General features: G+C 37.1%; 1 protein-coding gene across 2 annotated transcripts in view; it reads left to right on the top strand.

The window, feature by feature from the left end:
* The window catches only part of dipk2ab (divergent protein kinase domain 2Ab), a 112,966-nt gene that overhangs the window by 46,782 nt on the left and 41,618 nt on the right, over nucleotides 1-24,566 (top strand). For both annotated transcript variants that reach the window (XM_007892009.2, XM_007891922.2), the window contains exon 3: nucleotides 16,920-17,223. In XM_007892009.2, coding sequence (XP_007890200.1) covers nucleotides 16,920-17,223 — 304 coding nt within the window. The remainder of the gene's footprint in view (nucleotides 1-16,919; nucleotides 17,224-24,566) is intronic.

Below are 24,566 nucleotides of genomic sequence, written 5' to 3'. Positions count from 1 at the left end.
GCACGGTGATGGGTTTCTACATGTGTCAGACACCTGGCTGATCAAAAAGAAACCTTTTATTTTGACTGGCTTTCTAGTTTTATTGGGCCCAAACACTGCATTGTAAGTGTGTCACCTTGTATCATGGGAATGTTTCTGTGCTGTACGGTCTCTGTAAATCCTTGTCTAGCTCTATTTATTTCCCTGTGGCAATTTTACACATTTACACGGTTTGTTATCCAGAGATCCTCCACTGTAGCTATTTTGCACATTCATTGTCATTGTTCATTATTAGATGTTATCTAATAATGAAAAATGAAGTCCTGTAGCTCAGTGGTTAAAGCACTCGTCTCGCAAGCGAGAGACCTGGGTTCGATTTCCGGCAGGGCGAAATCTTGGGCAAGTTTTCGTACTCCACATGCCTGATAATAATCCCTCAAGAAAAAAAATAATAAATTGGTCACTTCAATCCACGACTGTTTGTGGGGCACTGCTGTGCGCAATTGGTTGCCGCGTTTCACCCACAAATATACAGTCAATTCACTTAACAGTATATTCTGTGAAGAGCTTTGAGACGTCTAGAAGATACGAAAAGGGCTAGATCAAATGTAAGGATGATTATTATTAAGGATTATAATGAAAAGTGTAATTTTCAAAATTAATGAGTTTGTTGTTTTTGAAAAGCCCTTAAGATATCCCAACAAACATCTTTGACAGTTCTGTAGATACGTTTGCAAGCAAGAAATTTTCTCATTGACTGCATGTTTCAGTTTCTAACACTTTAAACTTGGTGCTGATAAATAAGTGAACTCGAGAGAATGTGACAAAGCTGGCCATTGCTAAACAGTCATGCTATATGAATCATTAAAATCCGAACTTTAGAAATGAAAGAGATGGTTTATAGTGAGGGTTACCTCAGTAATACATCAATTTGATTTATTCTTAATAAAATATCTCAAAGAGCTTCACAGAGTGTGCTACTTTGAAAATGGTGATTGTTATGCAGACAAAACCAGCAGCTCGCCTGCACCTGTAATATCCCACAAAGAGCAATGATCAATTTTTTTTGGTGTGTTTTGGGGGAATGCCAGGAAAATGCCCTACGCTCATTTGAAGCAGTGCCAAAAGATGTTTAACATTCATACAAACCATCAGAACAGACTGACAGAGCTCCATTAAATGTCTCATCCAAAAAAAAACACTTTTGACAATGCAGAATCCCCTCAGTACGACACTGAGTTGTGATAGATTTTGAAGAGTGAAGTTTTATATGCCAACTCCAGTGATTGACCCTTGTTTTGAGCATTCAAAATTGACATGGAATGCATTGTCCCAGGCATCCTTGGACATAGAATCAATTACTTTGTAAGGAGCAATATGGAGAAAAAAGTGGGTTTAAAAAGATAAGGACAGACCATGAAAAAATAAAATGGCAGAATAGGCTGACTGGGCTCAATGGCTTGCTGTTCTTTCTGTGATATCTATTTTGCAGATACTATATTACTGTACTTGAATCCATATGCATATTCTGAAAGCTCTGAAGGAAAGGAAATTATGGTCTGAAAGGATTAAAGAATGGGTATTACTCTTTCAGGATAATACAGTGAGTTTGCTCAACTGTTGTCTATGCTGAAACAATCATGTTTCAATGTGAAATTACTTAGTACAGCAGTTCACGGATAACTCTGAAGCCTGCTGAATTTAAGCCTGTAGTGTTTCACATGAATGGTTTGAACCCTGCAGTGCCACTATGCTGGGATGGAAGAATATGTCAGGAAGATTCTGAGGCGTAGTTTAACCTTAGTAGATGGAGCCTGAAGACTGAGCACACTGGAGTGATTGCTGTTTCCCCACAGGGCACTAAAGAGTGACATTGAATGCGAATATGGTTTCGATTTGAGGATCGCCGAAGCACCATTAACCCACTTGGTACTGAATTTCTTGTGTAGAGTAGTTTAATTTTAAACTGCAATGCTCCATAATATCTTTTGTGTCATTTTTCAAAGTTAAAATCCTATGCAAGTTCTTTTTGAAACAGAATGTAGTTTTGATCTGTGTGAAAGATTGAGACCTCAAATGTGCAGTGTATTTTTACCTGACTTTCTCTTCTGAAGGCGTTTCATTGCTTTTTCCTTCTAGAGTATTGTCACACCAGCGCAAGTAGCATCATGTCGGTAACAATTCAGAGCCAAGTCCAAACCGTCCTTCGGAGATTTAATCTGAGGTCCCATCTGCCTGTTCTGGAAGTCATTAAAGAAAATTCCACGGCAATCCAGTGTCCCAGTCAATCTCGTAGATAAAATTGGTCATTCACTTCATGGCTGCTTGTGGGACAGTGCTGTGCGCAAATTGGTTCCCCTGCAAAATACTCAGTCACTACACTGAAGTCTGTTGTCATTCTGAATGCTGCTGTGGTGTAGTTTATCTGACTCAGCACATATTGATTTGCATATACGGTCTGCATGCTTCCATTTTGGGAGAAAATGCACATTCCATTCCAATAAATATGTTGGGAATTTCCATGTATAGGTGGGATCCATGTAACTCTGCTTGTTTTAGATATTCTTAAGCATGGTGATGGGTTTACGCATATGTCAGACACCCAGCTGAACAAAAAAAAGTATGGCCGATTGTTTTGCTATCTTTACCCATTAACTTTACCCACTTTTGGGCAAGCATTCCCATACAGTGTATTATTTGTGATACAATTTGCCAGTTTCAGATGGTTGCAACCATCATTTTAATTTTAAATGCTGTGATGAAGTGATAACTTGATTGTATATAGAATATTGAAACCAGCCCTCTTATACAATATTACAAATCAGCTTTCAATGCAAAAAACGTTTCCCTCGCTTTTCAAAGACAGCTGTACATCAATTTTTAGGGGTTTGCAGTTGAATGTCCACAGATGTGTTTTGTAATTGTGTGGCCTGATTTTATTCTGGGAACTTTCCCAACTTTAAAAATCATTCCTGGTTCCCCATGGGAATTATTTTTATATACTCGGGTGACAATTGTAGGAAAATGTATTCATTGTATTGCATGTTGGTGTCACATCCAATAAAAGTCTATTCATCTTTTTCATCTAGTTGGATGTGAAGCTATTATTCAGTGAAGTAGAACCAAGTATACAGCTGTTTGGATACTTTGACTCTAAGAGAACTTGCTAAATGTAATGGTTAGAAAATCTTGTATTGGCTACAAAGGCGGCAAATATATTTTTGCTATACTCATGTTACCTGCAAATCTTCAGATATAAATTACTGTGAAAATGTGAGATTGTGTCACATCTCTGCTTTGTGATGAGTGCAGAGTTGTAGGTCATAAGTGGAATGTTTAATATTCAATTTGTTAATGCATTTCCAACTCCTAATAGGAGAATGCATTTTCTAAGCTAAGACAATGTTTTGGCCAGTGGCTTATATAACTAGTTAAAACAGTTTATATTCATCAACATAGGATTGTGTGGACTTTGGTCACAAAAAACCCTTGTACATATGAACCTGCAACCACTCATTACAATTTTCCTTTTATAAACTAGAAATTCAACACCTAATTTATTTCCAGAAATATCTTTAGTGAGCAAGATTTTAGCCCAAACAATGCAATCTATTTAAAAAGTCTGTTTGGAAGCAGGCCTGGTGATGTAAAATAAATTTTGAGCAAATTAGGATTAATAATGGAGGCACATTCTCTTCTGCAGCTTTTTTTCCAGGAATGGCTGAGTACTCTCGCTGTTCTATCTGATTAACCTTTAGCATACTGAAGAGGATTTTATTTTTCCAGTCCTACTCTTGGTCCCAGCCTTCAGCTGAATTACTTATTTACTTGTTGATGCTTTCCTATTTTGACATGTAAACTGCATTCCGGATGCCTGATCACGTGTCCAACTTGACGGTAATTTTTATTCTTGATATTTGAGTAACTTTTATATTGTAATGCTAGGGTTATGCTGCCAGGAGGAAAGCTACTTAGCTCCCATTATTGTGCAGTTGGAGTAGGAAGCTGGGTTCATTGCTTTCAATTGGGTAAAAACAGACCCTGATGAGTTTATAAATTCTTTCTTCAAGAGACAAAACAACAACTTGCATTTGTATAGCTCCCCTCACATAGGGTAGCATCCCAGGGTGCTTGACAATAGCGCCGCATGAAGTCAGTAGGGTGGGGAGGTGACTGTAGGCACAGTCGAATAGGAAGGTCTTCAGGCATGACCTGAAAATGGGGAAGGGAGGGGCAAGGCGGAGGGATAAGAGGAAGAGTGTTCCAGAGTTTCGGGGAGTAGAAACCTTTGAAGAGTACATGGGAATGTGAGCTAGTTTAACTTGAACCCACCATATTTATACAGTGCGAGTGCAAATTTCATTGTTCCTGATAACCACCTCAAGGTGGTGTCAGAAGCTTCACACAGTTGAGGCGTCTGGGATCCCATTTCTACTTCATGTTTGGCAGAGAATCCCAGTGGGTGCACTGAAATGTTACGCAAAATGTTTCCCTGGTTTTACCTGAAGAGTTAAAATACTAAGAATTTAAATCTGCTAATTCTGTAGCGGTGGAGCAAGCACAAAGGAATTATGACTCATTGTTAAATGCATGCAACGCCCTCCATACTGGTCGTCTTGTGTATACTCATCTTTCTGCTGCATAATGTAGTCTCTCTGGCAGTTCTGTACAATGGGAATATCACTACAGAAGTGGAAAAATGCTAAAATGCCTGTGTAATTGATGGTGTTCTGCAGTTTCATTGCAGGATATATAAAATATAATAATACAAAACGTACAGGCAATTCACTTTACAGTATATTCTGTGAAGCGCTTTGAGATGTCTCAAAGATGTGATATGGCGCTATATCAAATTATAGGATTATTATTGTTTTATCCTGCACTATAAAGTCTCAACCTCTCTCAAAACGCCCTTTATTAGCCTGCAAGTATACACTTTTGATTTACTGTTCAGCAGTTTCTTCTAAAGTTCAGCAACTGCACTTAAATTAGACAAATGAATCATATCTAATAATTTGGACCTCCATACATGCCTTGAGACAAAGCAGTTTGTTATGATCTGTGGAAAAGGAATGGGTAATGTCGAGTTATAAAATCCTATACTTTAAGGCCAGTTTGGTATTTTTCTTCCCTCTTCATTCCTAACCTGTTCAAGATATAAATATTGTAGTCTTATTTTTACAATTCTGCTTTCTCGCTGACTTTTATCCTGATTCCTACCTGAAAATTATGACAAGCTTATCGTGTTATTTAATGAAGTCTTTGAATCATTTATTTTCTCTTTTGTCCATTTTCTGCCCCTTCCATGAGCTTTTTTTTAATTCCCAGCCTACCCTATTTGTGCTGGGATATGGTACCTTTCTCTGTAACATCATAAGCCATTTCATCCACTCCTAAAATAATGCAAGCTTTACATTTGAGACAGATATAAGTCTTAACTTACTTCACAACATATTTGATATATAGCTGGTCTGTAGATTTATGTGACGCTTTCAGAACACTGGAAAACTTGATCAGATTTTGTTTGAAATGCTTGATTCACAGTTCACACTTTGTCATCTTTGTAAATGGGCCTCGTAACCATTATTGAAGTGCCACTGTGTTGTAATTATTAATAATAATAATAATCCTTGCATTTGATATAGCACCTCATCATGTTGTTGAGGTGTCTCAAAGCGCTTCAGAGGATATATACTGTAAAGTGGGTTGACTGAGTATTTTGTGTTTCCCACAAAATAATCATAAGACAATGTCCCACAAACAGTCATTGATTGAGTGACCAAATTATTAATGTTAATAATATCAGATGCAGAGGGAAGGAAGGAGCGATTCATTATTTGACTATTAAAGACAGTTGAGACTTTGAACAAGTAGTACTTAACTTTTTTTTTTTAACATGCAGTCCTGCTACTTCGCTGACTGATGCGGAATTTGAAAGAAGTTACATTTTTATCATGTTTTTACAAGATCAATTTAGCTCCAAGTTATTTATAATAATTACTATTAAGTGTTTTTGGAGACTAATCATTTTATGCACAAAGCTCTACAAATAGGAATGAGGTGAGCAATCAATTAATAATAGCAATAATAATAATGCTTACATTTGTTATCGCTCCTTTCACGTTGGGAGGATATCCCAAAGCACTTCACGCAATTTACTCTCAAGTGTAGTGACTGTATATTTTGTAGGTGAATGCAGCAGCACAAATTTCCAGTGTCCCACAAACCGCCATAAAGTGAATGACCAATTTTATCCAGCGGAATATTTGCCAGGACACCGAGAGTAACTCCCTTTACTTTTTTTGAGTAAAGTCATGGGATCTTGGTTTAACGTCTTATCCACAGGATAACACTTCCAACAAGGCAACACTCCCCCAATACTGCAATGGGTTGTCAACGTGGACTATTAAATTAAGCTCCAATTTGGAACTTTCTAACAGTCAAGAACTCATCTATTTACATCTGTAATTCCTCACAAAAGTTCATAGTGTCAATTGAATTGTAGGCTTGACATGAAACTAGCTAGCGCAACATTCTTTTTTTCTTATATACTGCTACGATTTCATCTCTCCAATTTAACATTAATGCCTCTCCAATTTTATTGGCCTCAAATTTACAAGGCTCAGGATTGAAGTTTCGATTTTATTAATGTTCAAACAGATTGTGACAGCTGCTGCTAATAATTTGTCCAATTACTGTAGTTTGTAGGACAAAAATATGCACATTACTTTGAGAACAATAACTTTGCCAATAGAACACCACCTGACTGAATTTTAATTGAAAATAAATACAGTACAATTTCAGAGACATTACAACCTCAAGTAAGTGTGTGGGAATTGACATTTTAGACACTGCATGAGGTAGCCATTACAGCTTGTTTAATTGGCACTGTTCTCTGTCTCCCTCCCTCCATATGCTTATCTTTATGTTGCTTCCCAATCTTTCCTTCCTGGTTTCCTCAGAGCCATCTCTAAAATGTTGACAGGTTCAGAACAAAAGCCTAATTTGATTTGGTATTTGAAAGCCATTATTTCAAAAAGGAAATCCTCCCCCTCTCTCAACTGATTGCAGTGTTTCTGCATATTGCAGGTATCGTCTTTAATTTATTGCAAGCAGATCTTCTTGGCTTGATTATCATTCAAACGTTAAATACCTGGGGATAGCAAATAAGCATATTGCTGCAGCTGGCCGACCAATGCTGCCATTATGTTATCTCTTCGTATGCTCAGCTGTCACTTTTATGTAACTCATTCTCTTTGGTACAACAGCAACTAGCACCTATGTTTACATAGAATGAAATTAACATCTCTAAAGACAACAGGATCATCGAGCAGGAAAGTGAATAGGGGGAGGTAGTAGGTGGTAACCAAAAGCATGGTTAAAGAGATACTTTTTTAATAGGGTTTTGAAGGCACAGAGAAAAGGCACAAGGTGAAGGTAGCTTGCGAGAGGGTTTGAGAGAGCTGACGTATACAACAACAACGACAAGATTTCATTTATAGAGCGCCTTTCACGTCAGGAGGACGTCCCAAGGCGCTGGACAGTTGGGTCAGGACCCGAGCAGGGGGGAAATGGTCAGGGTGAGGAGAGGGAAGGAAGGGAGCGAGGAGGTGGTAGAGGGTCGAGAGGGGAGCTGAAGGCACTGTCAAAGAGAAAGGTCTTGAGACTGGCCTTGGAGCCAGAGGAACGGAGGGTACGGGCAGGTAAGTAGGGGGATAGTAGTTCGAAGAGGTAGGAGGGAGCAAGGCCGTGAATGGCCTTGTAGGTGAGGATGAGGATCTTAAATTCGATCCTCTGGGGGATGGCATAGTGTCTGAAAACTTTGCCAGATACGGCTGACGCAATGTCTGGGTGATGTTTTGTCTGGGTGGAGTTCTCAGGCGTGCCCATAAAAAATATGTTGCCTTAAACAACCTTTAAGATCATATTGGAGCTACTGTATGGATTTCCAGTCAAAATTTGTTTTTTATTGGCAACAACAAATTTACATTTTATACTGTGCCTTTCACATCAGGAGGACATCCCAAGCAGGTGGAGAGTCCAGGTTTTGCACCTGAGCTGGGGGTGAGAGCACAAGGGGATGAGGGGAAAGATGACCGAAGAAGCAGTCAAAGAGGAAGGTCTTGAAGTATTCCTTGAAGAAGGCGAGGAAAGGGATGAGACGGCTCGTATTTTCTTATTGTGCATAAGTCTGCATGTTTACTTTAATTTCTGCTTAAAACAATGGGATCACCTCTTTGAGATTTGTTCAGTGCACCAGTTTCTAAACTTGCTATAGTCTATGTGGTGCAATGTAGGAGTTTCATTAGATTTAAGTTACAGTATCTGCATTTGATGAATAATATCTTGCTAAACCAAATAAAGCATTTCAGCACACTTAATAAAATGAAAAGATTTAATGTGTCATTGTAATCTATTCTAAGAATGACTGAAATGATTGCTTTGCAGGATGTGCTGTGCACATGAAACATGCCACCTGCTGTTCTAAAGCTGTTTTTTATTAAGCTGTGAGCTGAATACCAACCACCACTGGACTGCAACATTTGCACAATTTGGGCATATGTCAAATGCCCCAAAAAATGGTGAAGTTTGTGGTAGTGCTTTGATGTAGTAGTACCTTAGTTTTTCACCACGACTTACTGCGGTTGGCAAGTTACAATAAGCTGCATGAGCCAAGTATTGAGTGGAAGCAAAAATACGTATCATGATGGTGATATCTGAAATCTGTGTCGTCCAGTGCTGATATAATGGGACTGATGTAAGTTAGCTAAGAATTTTTCAGTAATTATATTGCCTTCCGAAAAACTTATTGTTTATTACCGTTGTCATTATAGGTGACGCATACAGAGTTGTATATGTTTATATTTGTATGCGGATGTTCCTGTATTCATTTTTGAGTATTTACTTACAAATACATAGTTGCTGCACTTTACAGAAAACTCCTTAAAGCTTATTGAGATATTTTGATGTGATAAGACGTCAGATCAAATACAAAACTCAATATTGTTAAGTTGAATCCTTGCTATTCTGGAATGAGTAAAATTTCATAAAGTATAAGTACATTGTAAATTGAGTTGGGAGATTTTTTCTAAGAAAAAAACTTCTCCGTTCGGTAGAAGGCACATATTCATGCTTGGGTATGACTCCACAGATGCAAAGCACACTTCAAGAAGCCTTCTTTTAATATTTTAGCCTTTATAGCAAGTGTTGGATCGAAAGAAATACGACTTCTGCAGTCATTATAATCGAGCCTGTTCTTTTCTTCAGTATCCCAGAAAGTGGAAAGCTATCACCTTAATATTTTTCTTCCCCTACATACAGTCAACAGTGCAGAAACCAACTGTTTTGCCCCAACTGGTGCCCTGCTAAGATTAGTTAACCCAGCATGGGCAGGGATTTCAACTGGCAATCTGGTCTGTATGGATAATGCTACATGGCATCAGTGCCCTTACCCATGCATTGGGGAACTGATACCATGGAAATAACTCTTTCATTCTAATTCCAATTTTTTTTGCCAGTTTCTTTTTTTTCAATAGATGCTCCAAACCAAACATTGCATCCTCTGGGAATAGGAAAATTGTGCACATTCGATGTTGGGTTGAATTTCTGTGCAATTTATTTCTAATGAAATAGTTAATTAGTTCATTAGTAATTTGGAGACTAATATAAACCATGAAAATAATGTGCAAAATTCTGAATCCCTTTTTGGTGTGGTACTGTAGTACTGTAGTAATTGTAGTACTGTAAAAACTTTAATTAAACCTTATTGACTGCTTGGTCAAAGCCCACCGTTAGTTTATTCAGTGCTTGCCGAACCGTTGAGCTGCTGTAAAACCAGCACTCATTTCAGGCTGTTAGATTTGCTGCAAGCATGGTATAGGCTGATACAGAAAGGCCAACATGTCAGTTTGGAATGCAATTACAATTGGGAACATGTTCTTTCAAGTCAATTGTTCAGTTTTAGCTCATAGCCATTGTATCTTGAAATCAGTAAAACTTGCAAGTGCACATACCATTGTAATTTCTTAGCCATTTCCGGTGCTGAAACGTTGGGGATGTTCCATCCATTCTGTTACAATATTGAAGTCCTTGAAATCATAGAATCATAAAAATTTACAGCACAGAAGAAGGCTATTTGGTCCATCGAATGCACTGGCTCTCAAAGCAAGGTGTTCATTTACCACTGATCCTTATCCCCTTATCCCTCATATCTAGATGCTTGTAGCAGTGGGATTACACTCCACATGCTGGTGATGATAAAACAATAAAAATACAAACTTCCTGTCTTTTTTTTAAAAAATTACAATTTTAGGTACCTTCAAAAGATGAGGCAGGATGGTAAGATGAAAACTGGGAATTTCTTGTCATTTGTGAGAAACTCTCCATTGAGAAAGAACGTTGATAAACCTTAGCAAAACCCAGATCTTTTGATTTTTGTCAATGTTCTGACTGTCCTACTCAGATTGTTACAATATTAGGATATGAAAAAAGTAAGGCTGTATTTCAAGTGTGGAATCATTTGGCAGCTAACCAATATATTGTAATTCCAAAGATGCTGGAAGATCTAATATGCCAATGTCATCCCCTAATGTCAACAATCTCCTCAATTTAACAAACTAAACATAGCTGGGTGCCCTCCTTCAATGGCGCCAGTCAAGGTGGCCATTAACTGGATCAAATGGCAAGAGTGCCTTTACCTGGCACTATGGAAGCTGTGGAGTTCGATACTGCAATCTTAAAGGAAGAAGGAAGACCCCAAAATTACATGGAGTAAAATTGCATCAAGCTGGTCAAAGAGAAATGTCCAGTGGTTTGTTTCTCTAACTAAGCATTCCCCTGACACAAAATAGCTTTGCTTGATGCTTCTGCGAGCATGTGCTCAATTGGCAATTGAGGTGCCTTGGGGAACTTCACTCTAATTGGCACTCCAGCCTATGATGTTCTTCACCCTCTTTTTGTAACTGTACAACAATCCTGGAATTTCTTACTGCACAATGTTCAGCAGTAACAAAAATATGCTAATATATTGCTAATTTTGTTTCCTTCTCAGAATTTCGACCCTGTTGTATTATATAGTTGTATATGCCGTTTGGCTTTTAAGGGGATTCAAACATGTAAAAGTAACGTGTAACATGGGGGAAAACAAAAAAAATGAAGTTACTAGATGAAATGACCTCCATTAACATTACCTACTATATTCAGTTACTCTTTTATGAGAGTTGTGCTTATTTCCTGAAGTACTTGGTAATCGTGTTTAAACAGTGAAACAATGAGCAAGGTTATTGTCTGTGATAAAATTTTAAGTTGAGGTTTACAGAATACATTTAATCATTTGACATTTATTCACAGTAAATCCTCTCGGAACAGCTGTTCAAATGTTCAAATATTAAATTCAGTCAATGCCCGGAGCCCAGTTTCTATGGCTGTTAAAACTTATTTCCAAATACCATATGCTGTGCTTTGAAATATTTCTTGATTTTGAGCCAAGAATTGTTGTACTTCGAGTGCCTGAGTGGATTGTGAACAGTCAAACTCCAGTATGGATGTGAAGAGGCTCATTGGAAGCCTTTATTTCTATAAATGACCCATTTTTTTATTTTCAAAGCTGCTTTGATAAATGATATTACTCAGCGGGTAATCTTAATCCTGTACATTGAGAGTAAACCAAGATTGTAACAAAATGCCTCCTGGGGAATATAAAATTGATTTAATGTCGCACTGCTGGCTTATTACTTTATTATGGCATATTTTGCACCCCTTTGACATTCTGTGAATCATATGGTTGTGAAACAGATGTAGTTCTTAAATGCAATATACTGTAATTAATTTTCTCTGTAACCTCCCTCTGGGAAAGGTTATTGCAGCTCAATGAATTCCTCTTGTTAGTCATTTCTTACTTATTTTAGGATTTTCTCTCTGCTTGCTGATATTTTGAACTGAACCTATTGTTTGGTCAATGAATCAATTAAAGCAGATTTGAAATTTGATGGGATTGCATTCTTTACATGGAGCAATCAGTTTATAAATTAATTCCAAAATCTTTGTATGAATGATAAAACATGTATGATAGTGGGGGAAAGGATGTATGAGTTATGTTTTCAATAACACATGCTAACTTAATAATTTAAAACAAATGTAGGTTGTTTAATTTGTGTTATTCCTACATATAAGACATTGGGAGAATGCAATTGAAGTGATGGATGTCATAGATGTACAATTATATAGTGCTTTCACATGGTGGGGGTAGAGATATTTCAAAGAGCTTCACACAACTGACCGTGAGCCCGAGCTGGGTAGGGAGCTGTGGGAGGGTGGTTGAAAGTGCAATTGAAGAGATGGGTCATAAGGCGGAAGATTAAGAGGAGATTGAGAAGAGGGGCATGGTGGAGTTCCAGACAACAATAGCAGAATGACTAAAGGCTGAATGTAACTGGGGAGGTAGATTTGGGGGAGTAGAATTGCAGATAGGATGGGATGAGGCTATTGAAAGTGAGAATGAGAATCTTGAATTTGAGTGATGATCAATATAATCCAATTACCAGAATCCTGAGGAATCTCAAGAACACCAATACTTGGGTAAAGAAACTAATCCTTCACTTTAAATTTGCTTTCTGGATGGCGTAAGCCAAAAGAAGTGGTTGAAATTTTTTTTGTTGAAATATCATAAAAGTTGTACTCGTCTGAAAAAGAATTCCAATGAATGGCTGGATCAAGTTACTGTCCATTCAGTAACTTGCAGTTGTAAAGTGCCTTTCACGTAAGATAATGACTGAAGACACTTAGTGAGGATGATGTGAGCACAATGAAAAGAAGAGAGTAGGGGGAAAGATGACTGACAGCATGTTTGAAAGGTTTTTGGAAGGGATTTTTGAACACTGGGAGAGATTGTGCAAGGTGAGAGATTTTAGAAAGGATCGTGGAGAGTACAGGGGTCATTGTGGCTGAAAACTATTGATGGGTGGGATGACAAGGGCCCTAAGTTGGTGTAGCAGATGGAGTGGTAGTAGATTCAGGAAGAGAATAACTAGAACGTGATATAATAGAGATTGTTATATTCTGATATAGATTATGATGATATTATTCCCTCTTTCAAGTCCCGCCTGAAAACTTTCCTCTTCAAAGGTACTTATGACCACTTCCCCCCGGCTCGGAGTCAGGCTCCGCCACTTTTAAGCGCTCTGAGAAGCTACCCTGCTATAAATGAAAGTTCTTGTTGTGGTTGTTGTTGTACTATGATTATAGAAATCATTATCATGATCACAAGTTGCTGAAAAAAAGGATGAAGCCAAAATGAAAGTTCATTAATGTGGCACAGTGGTATGAACAATATTGGTTTCCTCGAAACACACAAATCACTGATCAACTTTATATAATTAAAAAAGCAACTGAAAGAGTCATAATTCTTCTTCCATCCCATAGTAATATTGTATCTAACTTTAGTGTTGCTTCTGCCTCCTTACTGTAAGTTGTGCAATATGGTATTTAATAATGCAGCGCAAATGGGTATCTGTGTAAGAATGGATATAGTGAAAAAGGTTGTGTTTGTGATGCTGGATAATGAAAATTACCAATCATGTTGATTGCGACGCTAGGTAATGAAAATTAACCAAACTTGTCACAGATGGAATAAACTGGATGTTCCAATATTCTTCAATTGTGTATTCTGATAGTTGGAATAATGTTTAACGGTTCGAATTGGATTTTAATACACAGTTTCATATTTTCTATTTTACCAATGCTGAACTTGGATAGGCTTGCATTTGTAAGGTTGATTGCCTCCCTGAGTATAAATTTCATAAATGTTGAGCCGCTGAGAATCTTTAGCTCTTGTATGTTGTGGTGCAAAAACAAAAGATTAAATGCTGGCAAATTTATTGGTCGTCATGTTCTGAAAATCATTCTTGTTAGTCAGACAGGTGTCTTAGACATGTGGAAACTCACCACTACTCCTAAGAGTATCCACTTATGCACTTATGCATGGAACATTACTGTTTGTAATGGAATGTGTACTTTCTCCCTGAAGGGCCACACCCTGCTTCTCTAATTCTAGAGAGTAATTGGCATAAGTTGGCAAAGGTTTGGAGACCTCAGAGTGTGTGTTAGAGTACAGCTAAAGCTGCATACCTTGCCATTGAGAGTGCAGTCTGGCAAGCTAACTGCTGCTTTGGGTTTCTGGGTTAACGGAAGCCAAGAGGGAAGAATCCCTGTTGCTCCTAGTTTTTTCACAAAAAGAAATGCAGCTTTTGTTGCTTGAATTTAGCTGAGTAACACTATCATAAAGTAGCTCAGGATAGCTAATGTAAACCAACAATCGAAGCATTCAACTTGTGATATTGCACCTTTTATTTTGTATCTCATTCACTTTATCTCAAAATACATTGTCTGAACCAGGTTAATTCCAATCCTGTAAGGATGATAGTACCTCATCAAACATTTTCACTGTCTGTTGAATGATACACTAGGGTTCCTTATCCTTGCAACACTTTTGGTAATGAAAATTTAATTGAAACTGATATGACTATGCTGTAGCAAAAAGCCTTTAAACCTTTTCACCTTCAGTAAAAATGCTATGATGAAAAGATTTATATACTGGAGAGTGAATGTGAAATTACCCTTCAATGTTTGTTTCATTCAGATAAGAGCACTCTGCGCACAAGAATATGGAGATCTTTTGTAGCAAGTTGAAGAATATAATTTTATAATTAAGGGAAAAATCTATGTATCTATGCATTGTCTGTCCAATGCTAGATTCAGCAATAGATGGTACTGTATTTGTGTTCGATTTGATAACCGTCAGAACTCTAAATAAAAGAGGTATTCTAATTTTTTTAAGGTACAGTTGAATTCTGAGCTGAACAGAAGCAACACAACACTGGTACAAGGCTGACAGATGAGCCTTTTGTATATAATTGAATGGGAAGATTTCTATTGTACTCTCTCTATATATATAGAATTGCAGCTTGGATATCTCCCAACCTTCCAGAACATGCATTTATGTGTTTAGAGACAATTAATTTTGATATTAAACATCCTGTAAACCATTTCTGGTTAATTTGTTTTTTAAAATCAAAACATGTTTATTGCTTCTAGGCACACCGTAATATAGTATGTGTTGTACTTCTTGACACATGATTAAAAAAAAGCTACTGCTGTCTGCTTCTGGTCTCCAGCAGCCAAGTTAGCAAGCCAATATCCGGAATGGTAAAACAACCAGCAATTCTGGGTTAAAAATAATAATAATAATATAATAATCCTTGCATTTGATATAGCGCTTTTCGCGTCTTCTCAACGTCTCAAAGCGCTTCACAGAATAGACTGTAAAGTGAATTGACCGTATATTTGTGTGCGAAACGCAGCAGCCAATTACGCACAGCAATGTCCCACAAACAATCGTCGATTGAAAATGACCAATTTACTATTGTTTTGTTTTGGGGGGATTATTATTAGGCGTGTGGAGTAAGGAAACTTGCCCAAGGTTTCGCCCTGCCTGGAATTGAACCCAGGTGTCTCATTTGCAAAGCAAGTGCTCTAACCACTGAGCTATAGGACTCCACAAAATGAAAAGGGTGACTGACTGGCTTTATAAATTTCATCCCAAAATGTTTTACTTCTGTCTTTGGTGCAATGATGTTTTTAGGGCTCTTAAAACACATATTCTCTTTATTTGAGGAATGAACCGATATGGTGAGGTGCTTGTATACAATGGGAGTTATGGTGTAACATTTTAAAATTTGCACTGAATACTGCAAATTGATTTTTCACGCTGTGCATTGTACATTGAATAACTTGTACAAACCAAAATATGAATGCATTCTGCTTTCTACGTGATCTTTTTATGGAAGGCAAAGGCTTCTGCACCATAATGCGATAAATTTCAAATTCCAGATTGTATTAATTTTGTACTATTTTATTTATAATTTGGCTATATTCTATGTGCTAGAAAATCCTGATTTTTACAATTATATATAAGGGATGCATTTAAGGGATGCATCTACTATATTCTCCCCTTCAATTATAAAATATTTGCCAGATGTTACAACAGCTAATTTTTCATATTGCTTTAAATTGATGCAGTTATACCAGAACTGCACTGGGTTGATGATGTGGTCCACAAAAATCCTGTCAGCATTACATGAGCATAGTCAAAATTAGTAAATTCTTAGCTCACTCCATACTCTTCAAATACTAATTTATAAAGAAACTAACCAAGTGAATTTATTTTAACTACAGTGTTTTTAAGGAATTAAAACTCATATTGGCATTAAAATGAACTGTTCATTGGTGTTTGTGAAATGTTTGAAATCTATTGAAAACAAAAACTCTAGCTGCATTAAATCTATTTTGCGGTCTCTGAAGAGACTGGCCAGGTTGTATAAAAATCACACAAAAGCATATGAAATGTAACTCTTCTTCCTTGTCAGTTCTTGGGAATGGATTGGGAAGTAGGTTGTACTCCAGAAGAACATTTATTTTTCCAAAGCAATGTATGCGTCTCAAAGCAAAATTCATTGGATTGGAATCACATATGGTTTTAGCTAATTTTAGCTTGAATGCAGCTGCTTTTATATTTCCAAGAATTCAAAAAATGCTTAAGATTTGCCCCTGATGGGAATTGCTTTTTTTTTCCTCTCCCCATCCCCACTTCTCAGAAATATGTTCTCATTAAACACAGCAGTTCTCTGGAGCCATGTAGAAAGTATATCCTGCCCAAAGGGAGAATGCAGTCCAACATTCTACACCTGGTCAATTACTAATACCTTATGCAGACCCTTGTAGATGAAAACATAAAGTTCATCACATCCACTTTTTGAATCTGAACTTATAACATCCAGTATAAGGAAGTGCAAACCCATGTAGCCTGCAGGCTGTGTTATAAATTTTTAAACTTTAATGTGTGGAACTACAATATTTGACAACATTTTCCCCTATCTTGTCTACAGAGTTTTCCATCAGATGAAGGATGGCCCTTTGCAAAGTATCTTGGAGCTTGTGGGAGAATGGTGGCTGTAAATTATGTAGGCAATGAACTTTGGAATTACTACAACTCACCTTGGGAAAAGCGAATGGACCTAGCCTGGCAGTTACTGGAAATCGCTGAACAGCTAACCAACAACGATTTTGAATTTGCCCTCTACCTCCTGGACGTCAGCTTTGACAACTTTGCAGTGGGACCTCGGGACGGAAGAGTCATCATCATTGACGCTGAAAACATCATTGTGGCAGACAAGAGGTTAATCAAACAAAGTAAGTGATTTGTTTATAAATTTTTCAATTTCCACCTTAAAAAGAATTCAGAAGTGGCTCCTTTTCTTCAATCAATGTAAGTGTTGCTGTGAAATATAACACTAATTGACACTGATTTATTTGTAGGTTTGGAAACCTAGATAGCACATCATTGATTGTCTTGCAAAAATGTATATTTTTGTTTCCACCTAACTTGACAAGATTTCTTTTGGAAAAGGTATGTGCAACCAAACTCCTCAACTGTTGTACATCATGTTAGTAATTTAATAGTTTCCCAAAATTCTGTAAGGAACTGCTCGTCAAAGTTTTAGGATGTCTTGAAAATGTATGTACTGGAAATGTGTGCATTTCTAACCATATACATGCCTGTTATCTTAATCTATTTACATGATGTTAATCACATTTTATACCGCCCTCATTTTATGTAGCGCTTAGTCTTCAACAAGAATAGACGTGATGGAACTTGCATTGGGTATCCCAACTTCAGAGACCTGATTTCTCTCTACCCTTCAACTTCGTATCTTGTTTTTTCAGTAGTCACTATAACTTTTAGTGTGTTTTGCATCTGACTCATAGTGATCTGAAATGATTATCCACAAGCACACTTAAAACAAGCTTGTAAAGCACTGAGAGTGACAATGTGTCAAATTGAGTGGAGAATGATAAAGACTGAAATATTATCAAAATCAATCAGGGTGGGGAAATCAGCATGGTCCAACTGGCAGCCAGCAGGCCGCATCCAGCCCAGCGAGGGATTTTATCCGGCCTGAGACCATTTCCAACATTCCAACTTCCGTTCCTTCCCTCCATGGTGAACATCCTCCCATGGCAGCGGCAGGAGCTGGGGGTTGGCAGGATGCAGTGGAAAGTGGGAATAATGACACCCGTTACTGCAGTATGTCAGGAAGAGGAGGGGGAGAAGGGAGGAGAGTGTGTGTGTGACAGAGAGGTTAGAAAGGGGCAGTATGTGTGTGAGAGAGGCGGTAGAGCGAGTGATTAAGGGAGAGAGAGGGCATGAGGGAGAGGGGGAGAGAGAGAAACAAAAAGAGTGAGTGGGCAGGGAGAGAAAGGAAAATTGAGGGCAGCGTTTCATGGTTCATGGTCAGGACAGACGATCGGAGTGTATAGTTATTGTTTATTGTCTTACTTAATAATCCTTGCATTTGATATAGCGCCTTATCATGTCTTCTAGACGTCTCAAAGCGCTTCACAGAATATACTGTAAAGTGAATTGACTGTATGTTTGTGGGTGAAACACGGCATCCAATTGCGCACAGCAGTGTCCCACAAACAATCATGAATTGAGTGACCAAATTATTTTTTTTGAGGGATTATTATCCCCGAAAAAGCGATCCACCAATCGACTAGCAACCAGGTTCCTACTTACTACTAGGTAAGCGGAGGCGTGTGGAGTAAGGAAACTTGCCCAACATTTCGCCCTGCCAGGAATCAAACCCAGGTCTCTCGCTTATGAGGCAAATGCACTATGCCTAAAACCTGGAAATTGCTTAACTTCAAAATCTTTTTATGCTTTTTTATGGCCACATAGCAATCAAAATTTTATCACAAAGCTTTGTGCAACACTGAAAAAAAACAATGTAGTTGAACATGACCGTGAAAGTAGTTTATTCATCATTATTTCAGTTTCATCTTAAAGCAACTGTTGTGTGTTTACCATTCCAAGTTTCTGGATTCCGTTTCAGCAGTAATAACCTATATTTTCATAGCGCTTTTCATGTTAAAGAAATGTCTCAAAGAATGTGATTGATGATGATAATCTTTATATTTAATATAGCATCTCATCACATCATGAGACGTCTCAAAGCTCTTCACAAGATTGTATTGCATCTTGTAGGCAAACACAATAGACAATTTGTGTACAGCAATGTCCTGAAATTAGAAATTAAATGAACATTATAAAGGCAAATGCACAGTAAATGCATTTACTAATAATGTCATATCAAATGGATTTTTGATCTACATCTCGTTTTACAAGCTATGATTTGAAACAATTGGATTTGGATGATGCTTCTTGTCACAGAGCAATGAATCAGACATCAGCTCAAAAGCCAGGCTTGACTAACTTGAGTTCCGAGTGTTTTGTTGCCAGGTTGGCACAGGCTGCCGGTTTGAGTACTGCATGACAACAAAACACTAAAATTGATGGAAGAAGCCAAAATCTGGCAGGATTAATCCACCACTTTTCATATTGACTGATAATAGACTAACACTAGCTGTGGCCATATAGGTGCCCATAGGCATTCGTTGGACAAAAACAAGTAGTAAGCAGCTACAAAAAGGGAGTGAGGAGATGCTTCGATTTTTTTCTTGTGTTGTAATTAATTACATTTGTAATGCCTGAAAGGATTCCCTGTTCAGATCTGGGGATTGTCGGTTGTGGCCATTAATAACTGTCTCAAATATGAAGAGCTTACAAATAGAAAATTCAAAGGGCAAAGTTGAACTGATGAAGGTATGCGATTTAATTTTTTTCAAAAGTTTTTTAAAAAAAGTTGAATAACATCTTGCATTTATATAACGCCTTTCACAAAGGATAATGTCTCAGGATTACTCCTGATCTTTCAATTTGCTTTAACTTTTAAGGGCTTAAATTATGTTCTATACTGTTTCCCCATTGCGAGTGAGATGTGCCCATGTGGTATCTGTGCATAATTCAATTTTTTGAAAAACCTCTCGTCAGTGCAGTCTTTAGTCATCTTAAAAAATTAGTTTAGCTCTTTCTCTTTCAGAGTTGCCTTTTCAGAGTTAAAATTGTTCAGACTCTTCTGATCATGTTGTAAATTGTCAGTGACAATGCAAGTGGAGAGCAAGTCATCCAAGGGGTCACAGGTAGGCACGTATAGCAGGTCATCCTTTCACCCTTCTGGACTGTGGTACAAGAGGTTACTTTGAGGCAAGAGAGAAAGGTTTCTTCCTTCTAAAGGCACAATTGTGGATATTTGATTTTGGACATGTGATGCAATTGAGCATTTAAATAAAGATGCCTCTGACATAACTCTTTGATGCATTTAAACTGCTTAAAGTCAAAATATAGATCGGAATGAAACCTTTAGAAATATGATATGGGGGAAGCATAATAAGGGCAAACTCAAACATTTCATGAGGCAAGGCTTCGATTGATATCTAGGATTATTGATCTTTATCTTAAAGTATAATCTAGCCAGCTATTCAACTGACTCAACTTCAGATGATCTATAAATGAAAAGCATTTGTTGTTAATTACTTAATTGAGGGCAACTGTAAATCCCTCTGGCACATGCATTTATACATGGTTTACACATGATGTATAATATAATCCAGATGTTTTATCTCTGCATTTCCAAGCTACTGTTCAAATATTTTCCATTCAGGCTATTCAAAATGTATGAGAAATTGTGAAAGATGCAGATCTTGAGGTCAGTGTTAAAATTCTGTTTCAGATATTGAAAGTGACTTCTTACCAGACTTTATCTCTAGCTTTATAAAAACTCTATTACGGAATGCAGCACAGAGTTGTGAGGCAGATACATTTCTCATTTGATTTTTGAGTTAACACTGTAACAGTTCTGCAAGCTTCAGCTTTAGCTTCAGCTTTAGTACCTTTGCTTTTCAGCTGGGGATCTGAGGCATATGATTTCAGCAGGGGATTAAATATTTATTGTAAAGCATAAATAATGCACAAATGTTGTCAACCTTAGTGCAAACCTTTTAAAGGTAAGGCATGCAAAAGAGGAGTTCAGTTACAACAAAGGAACCTGAATCGGGTAGTGTAATTATTTTTATATGATTTAATTTCTAAAATTTGACAATTCCCTAGGTTTTCATTTTCATTCCCTGAATGTCTAGAATGTTTCTAGTAAAGCATTAACCTTAATGATATCATGATTCTGACGTTCAGAGAAAATGATCCTTTATCTTGGTGGGGAAGATGAGAAAGCGATTAAGATTTGTTTTTTACAGAACAGCTCCTTTTTAACCACTTTTCATTATTAGCATTTCATTCTGTGTGCTGTTTCCCTAATTCTGTATCTTGTTGGAATCTAGATGCATATTTAAACATTGATAACCACCTCAGCAAGACTTCAGATGTAAATTTGTCATACTCTATAAACATACCAATGAAGCCTGTGTATATTGATTTATCATTAACTTTATGCCAGAGGTGGTGTTTAACAGGACACAAATGGTTGCGTTATTAGTTTGTTTCCTGCTGAAATTATCCTACTCAGTCTGTGAAAGTAAATTTATTTAGTTGCATACTTGCATGCCATTTTAATGTACAGCAGCAGTATGCCTGTCTTATCTGGCTTTTTTAATTGACATTGCTGTGTACCTGTTAAAAATAAACTGTGTTCTACATTTGTGTATGTTTTGCACTTCATAACTTAATAATATAATAATCCTCGCATCTGATATAGTGCCTTATCACATCATTGAGATGTCTCAAAGTGCTTCACTTATATGCTGTGAAGTGGATTCACTGTATTTTTTGGGTGAAGCATGATCCTAATCTGTTTTGATATGGCTTGAGGAGATATTCTGCCCAAATCAAGTTTGTTAGTGTAATCATTCTATTGCTAACCATGTGTAAAATTAACCTTCCAATCTAATTCTCCAGGGGCAGGGAAGGGGACTACAACTAAATATGCCTCTGTTCGCCCAGTGCTTTGGATGACAATGAGCGTGAGGAGCTGTATTTTTGTTCCACTTCCAACCCTTCCCCTCCCCAAATCCCGATGTTTCTCAGATGATCCTAATATAGATTTAAAATGGAAGAGGCCTTTCAAAAATGTCTCAATATGCCTCTCTCTGGGCCATCACAAATCCACGTGTTTTGAGGGTTTGCAACATGTAGAACAAAATTGATGCATTCTATATGGAGACATTTTATGCTTTTACAATTAAAACGTTTTCTATAAAAATATTCTTGGAAAAATGGAAGAAAAAAGCTAACAGCAGATTTCTTAATTTGTCTAAGAATTGAATTGGAATTAAGTGGAAAGTTCTTAAAACTGCTGCGCAACTCGTCTTTTTATGCTTCACTATATTTAACTTGATGAAAGTAGGCTTCCCTCATCTAAATTAATCCTAAGATTATTCTTTATCACATTTTTAGTTGTTGTAGTAGGATGGTGGTTGGAGGAGTTGTGGAGTGGAGAGAGAGAGAGAGAAAAGCTACTAAATTCATTATGAGCTAACCTAGAAATCAATGTATGTATTTTCATGAATTTTGAATTTATGAATTATAGTAATGGACAATATTTATAACATTTTGAACAAATATTGTATGGTTTAGGGCTATAGTGGTAAACTATGGTCCAAACAGCTCAGAAAAGGTAATGATTCCTAAAACCTGAAGCCATAATACTTCTGTAGCCTAAGGGACTATTTTTTACAGCAATAGCCAAAGGCATATTTTGTTGGGAATTCTTATAAATATGCATTCATGTTTTAAAAACTAACTTCAATTTTTGTTTCAATTTTAAAACTGAAGTATTTTTATCAACAAAGCAGATTTAAACTTGGATTGTGAACTTTTTTGAATTACAAATTGGACCTTTGGCAGTAGCAGAAACAAGAGTGAAGTCTGGCAGTTGGATCATCCTTAAATAATACCTTCATAATAAGAATAATTTTTGCATTTGGTATTGTGCATTATCATGTTGTCGAGACATCTCAAAGTACGTTAAGGGATTTTATTGTGACGTGTAATCACTATCTTTGAACACATCAGCCAATTTGTGCACAGCAATGCCCCCAAAGCAGCCATGAAATGAATGACCAATGTTTTATTTGTGGAATTGTCCACCTGAAGAGGTGGATGGAGCCTCGGTTTAACATCTCAACTGAAAGATGGCACCTCCCAACAGTGCAGCTCACAGCAACACTGCGTTGGAGTGTCAGCCTAGAATATGACTTTAAAGTTCTAATGTAAACCATAACCTTGTGACTCACAGAGGTGAAAGTGCCACCAATTGAGCGAGGCTGGCACAAAAGTGATGCTTATAGGTGTTGTATGTATTCTTATAGGTGACTTACGATTTTCATATTTACTTAACCCAGTTTTTCACCAAGGTAACTGTCCAGCACTGCAGTTTTATTTGTTGGTAGAACCATAGTGTGAAGTAGTAATTTGCCCAAAGACACCAGTTCTTTGAAAACCAGCACTGGATAATTCTGGTTCGAGGACGATTTTTATAAAAAAAAACACTTTCACATGATATCTGCTTTTTGGCAATCCAATCCATAGACAGTATCTGCAAAGATACATAGGTAGAAAACAAGAAATTGGTAATGTACCATGTTTCATCTTTTATACTGCAAAAAACTCGGTTAACACGTGGGTGAACCTCAATTGATGTTAGTACCCCAATTAAAGTCAAAATGGCAGGATCCATATGCTTCTCATAGAATGTAATGCATATCCGGCTACAAAAAATGAAGTCCACTGTACAAGCTAAGTAATTTTTCTGACAGCTCTGTCACTATTTCCAGTTTGCTTTTCCACACAGTTGAATACACCAGTTAAAATAGATGCTTGCATATGTGCATACAGCTGCTTAGTATGTGTTTACAAATTCAGATTCAGCTTACAGTTTCAGTGCAAAATCACTGGGTTAGTCTTGGAGCAGATTTGAGCACTTGCAAAGTAAATGAGTACATTGTACTTTGATGTGATGTAGAGGATTTTAAATATCGTATGATTTATCTTTTATAGCACATTATAAATTAAAATTTGAGAAGCAACACAAAAGCCTAAGATTTTACCTAGCCTTGTGCAAATAAATGCAATGTTGCTTACTATCATCGTCATGAAACATTAGCTTCCGATTTCAAGAAAATGCACTATTCATAAATATACTTTCCACTTTTTTTAAACCCTACTTTAAATCATAATGAAACCCTCTTTGAATGTGCACTAAGTGCACAATGTAGAAATCATCTTTTTTGCATGATTGTCTTGTTTGTAGCAATTGGAATTGTATAGTTTCCATTCACAAGTAGCTTCTTTTGAGACATTGAAACCAGAATTGTCAATAAATGAGTGGAAGTCGTAAGGTAGGAAAGTCACTGTCTGATTTTAGGAGAAGACAGAATAGGAGACTAGTCTAAAAATGGATGGGTTCCTGGATGAGCATCTTCTACATATTAACTCTATATTCCAAGGCTCCTTTTTAAGATCTCTTTTGTCATGAATAGAGATTAGGAGTCAAGTGAGGTTTACAAGGATCCAAAGTGTTTCTTTTCAGGCATGGTAATTTTCATGAATAAGGAGCAGGATTGCAATGAAGTCACTCACTTTATAGTACATCCTAGGGAGTGTTTTAGGATGCCTTCCTATC

Source organism: Callorhinchus milii, unplaced genomic scaffold (genome assembly GCF_018977255.1).
Source record: "Callorhinchus milii isolate IMCB2004 unplaced genomic scaffold, IMCB_Cmil_1.0 Scaffold11, whole genome shotgun sequence".
NCBI classification, from domain to species: domain Eukaryota; kingdom Metazoa; phylum Chordata; class Chondrichthyes; order Chimaeriformes; family Callorhinchidae; genus Callorhinchus; species Callorhinchus milii.
This window is presented reverse-complemented; position numbering and strand designations above follow the sequence as displayed.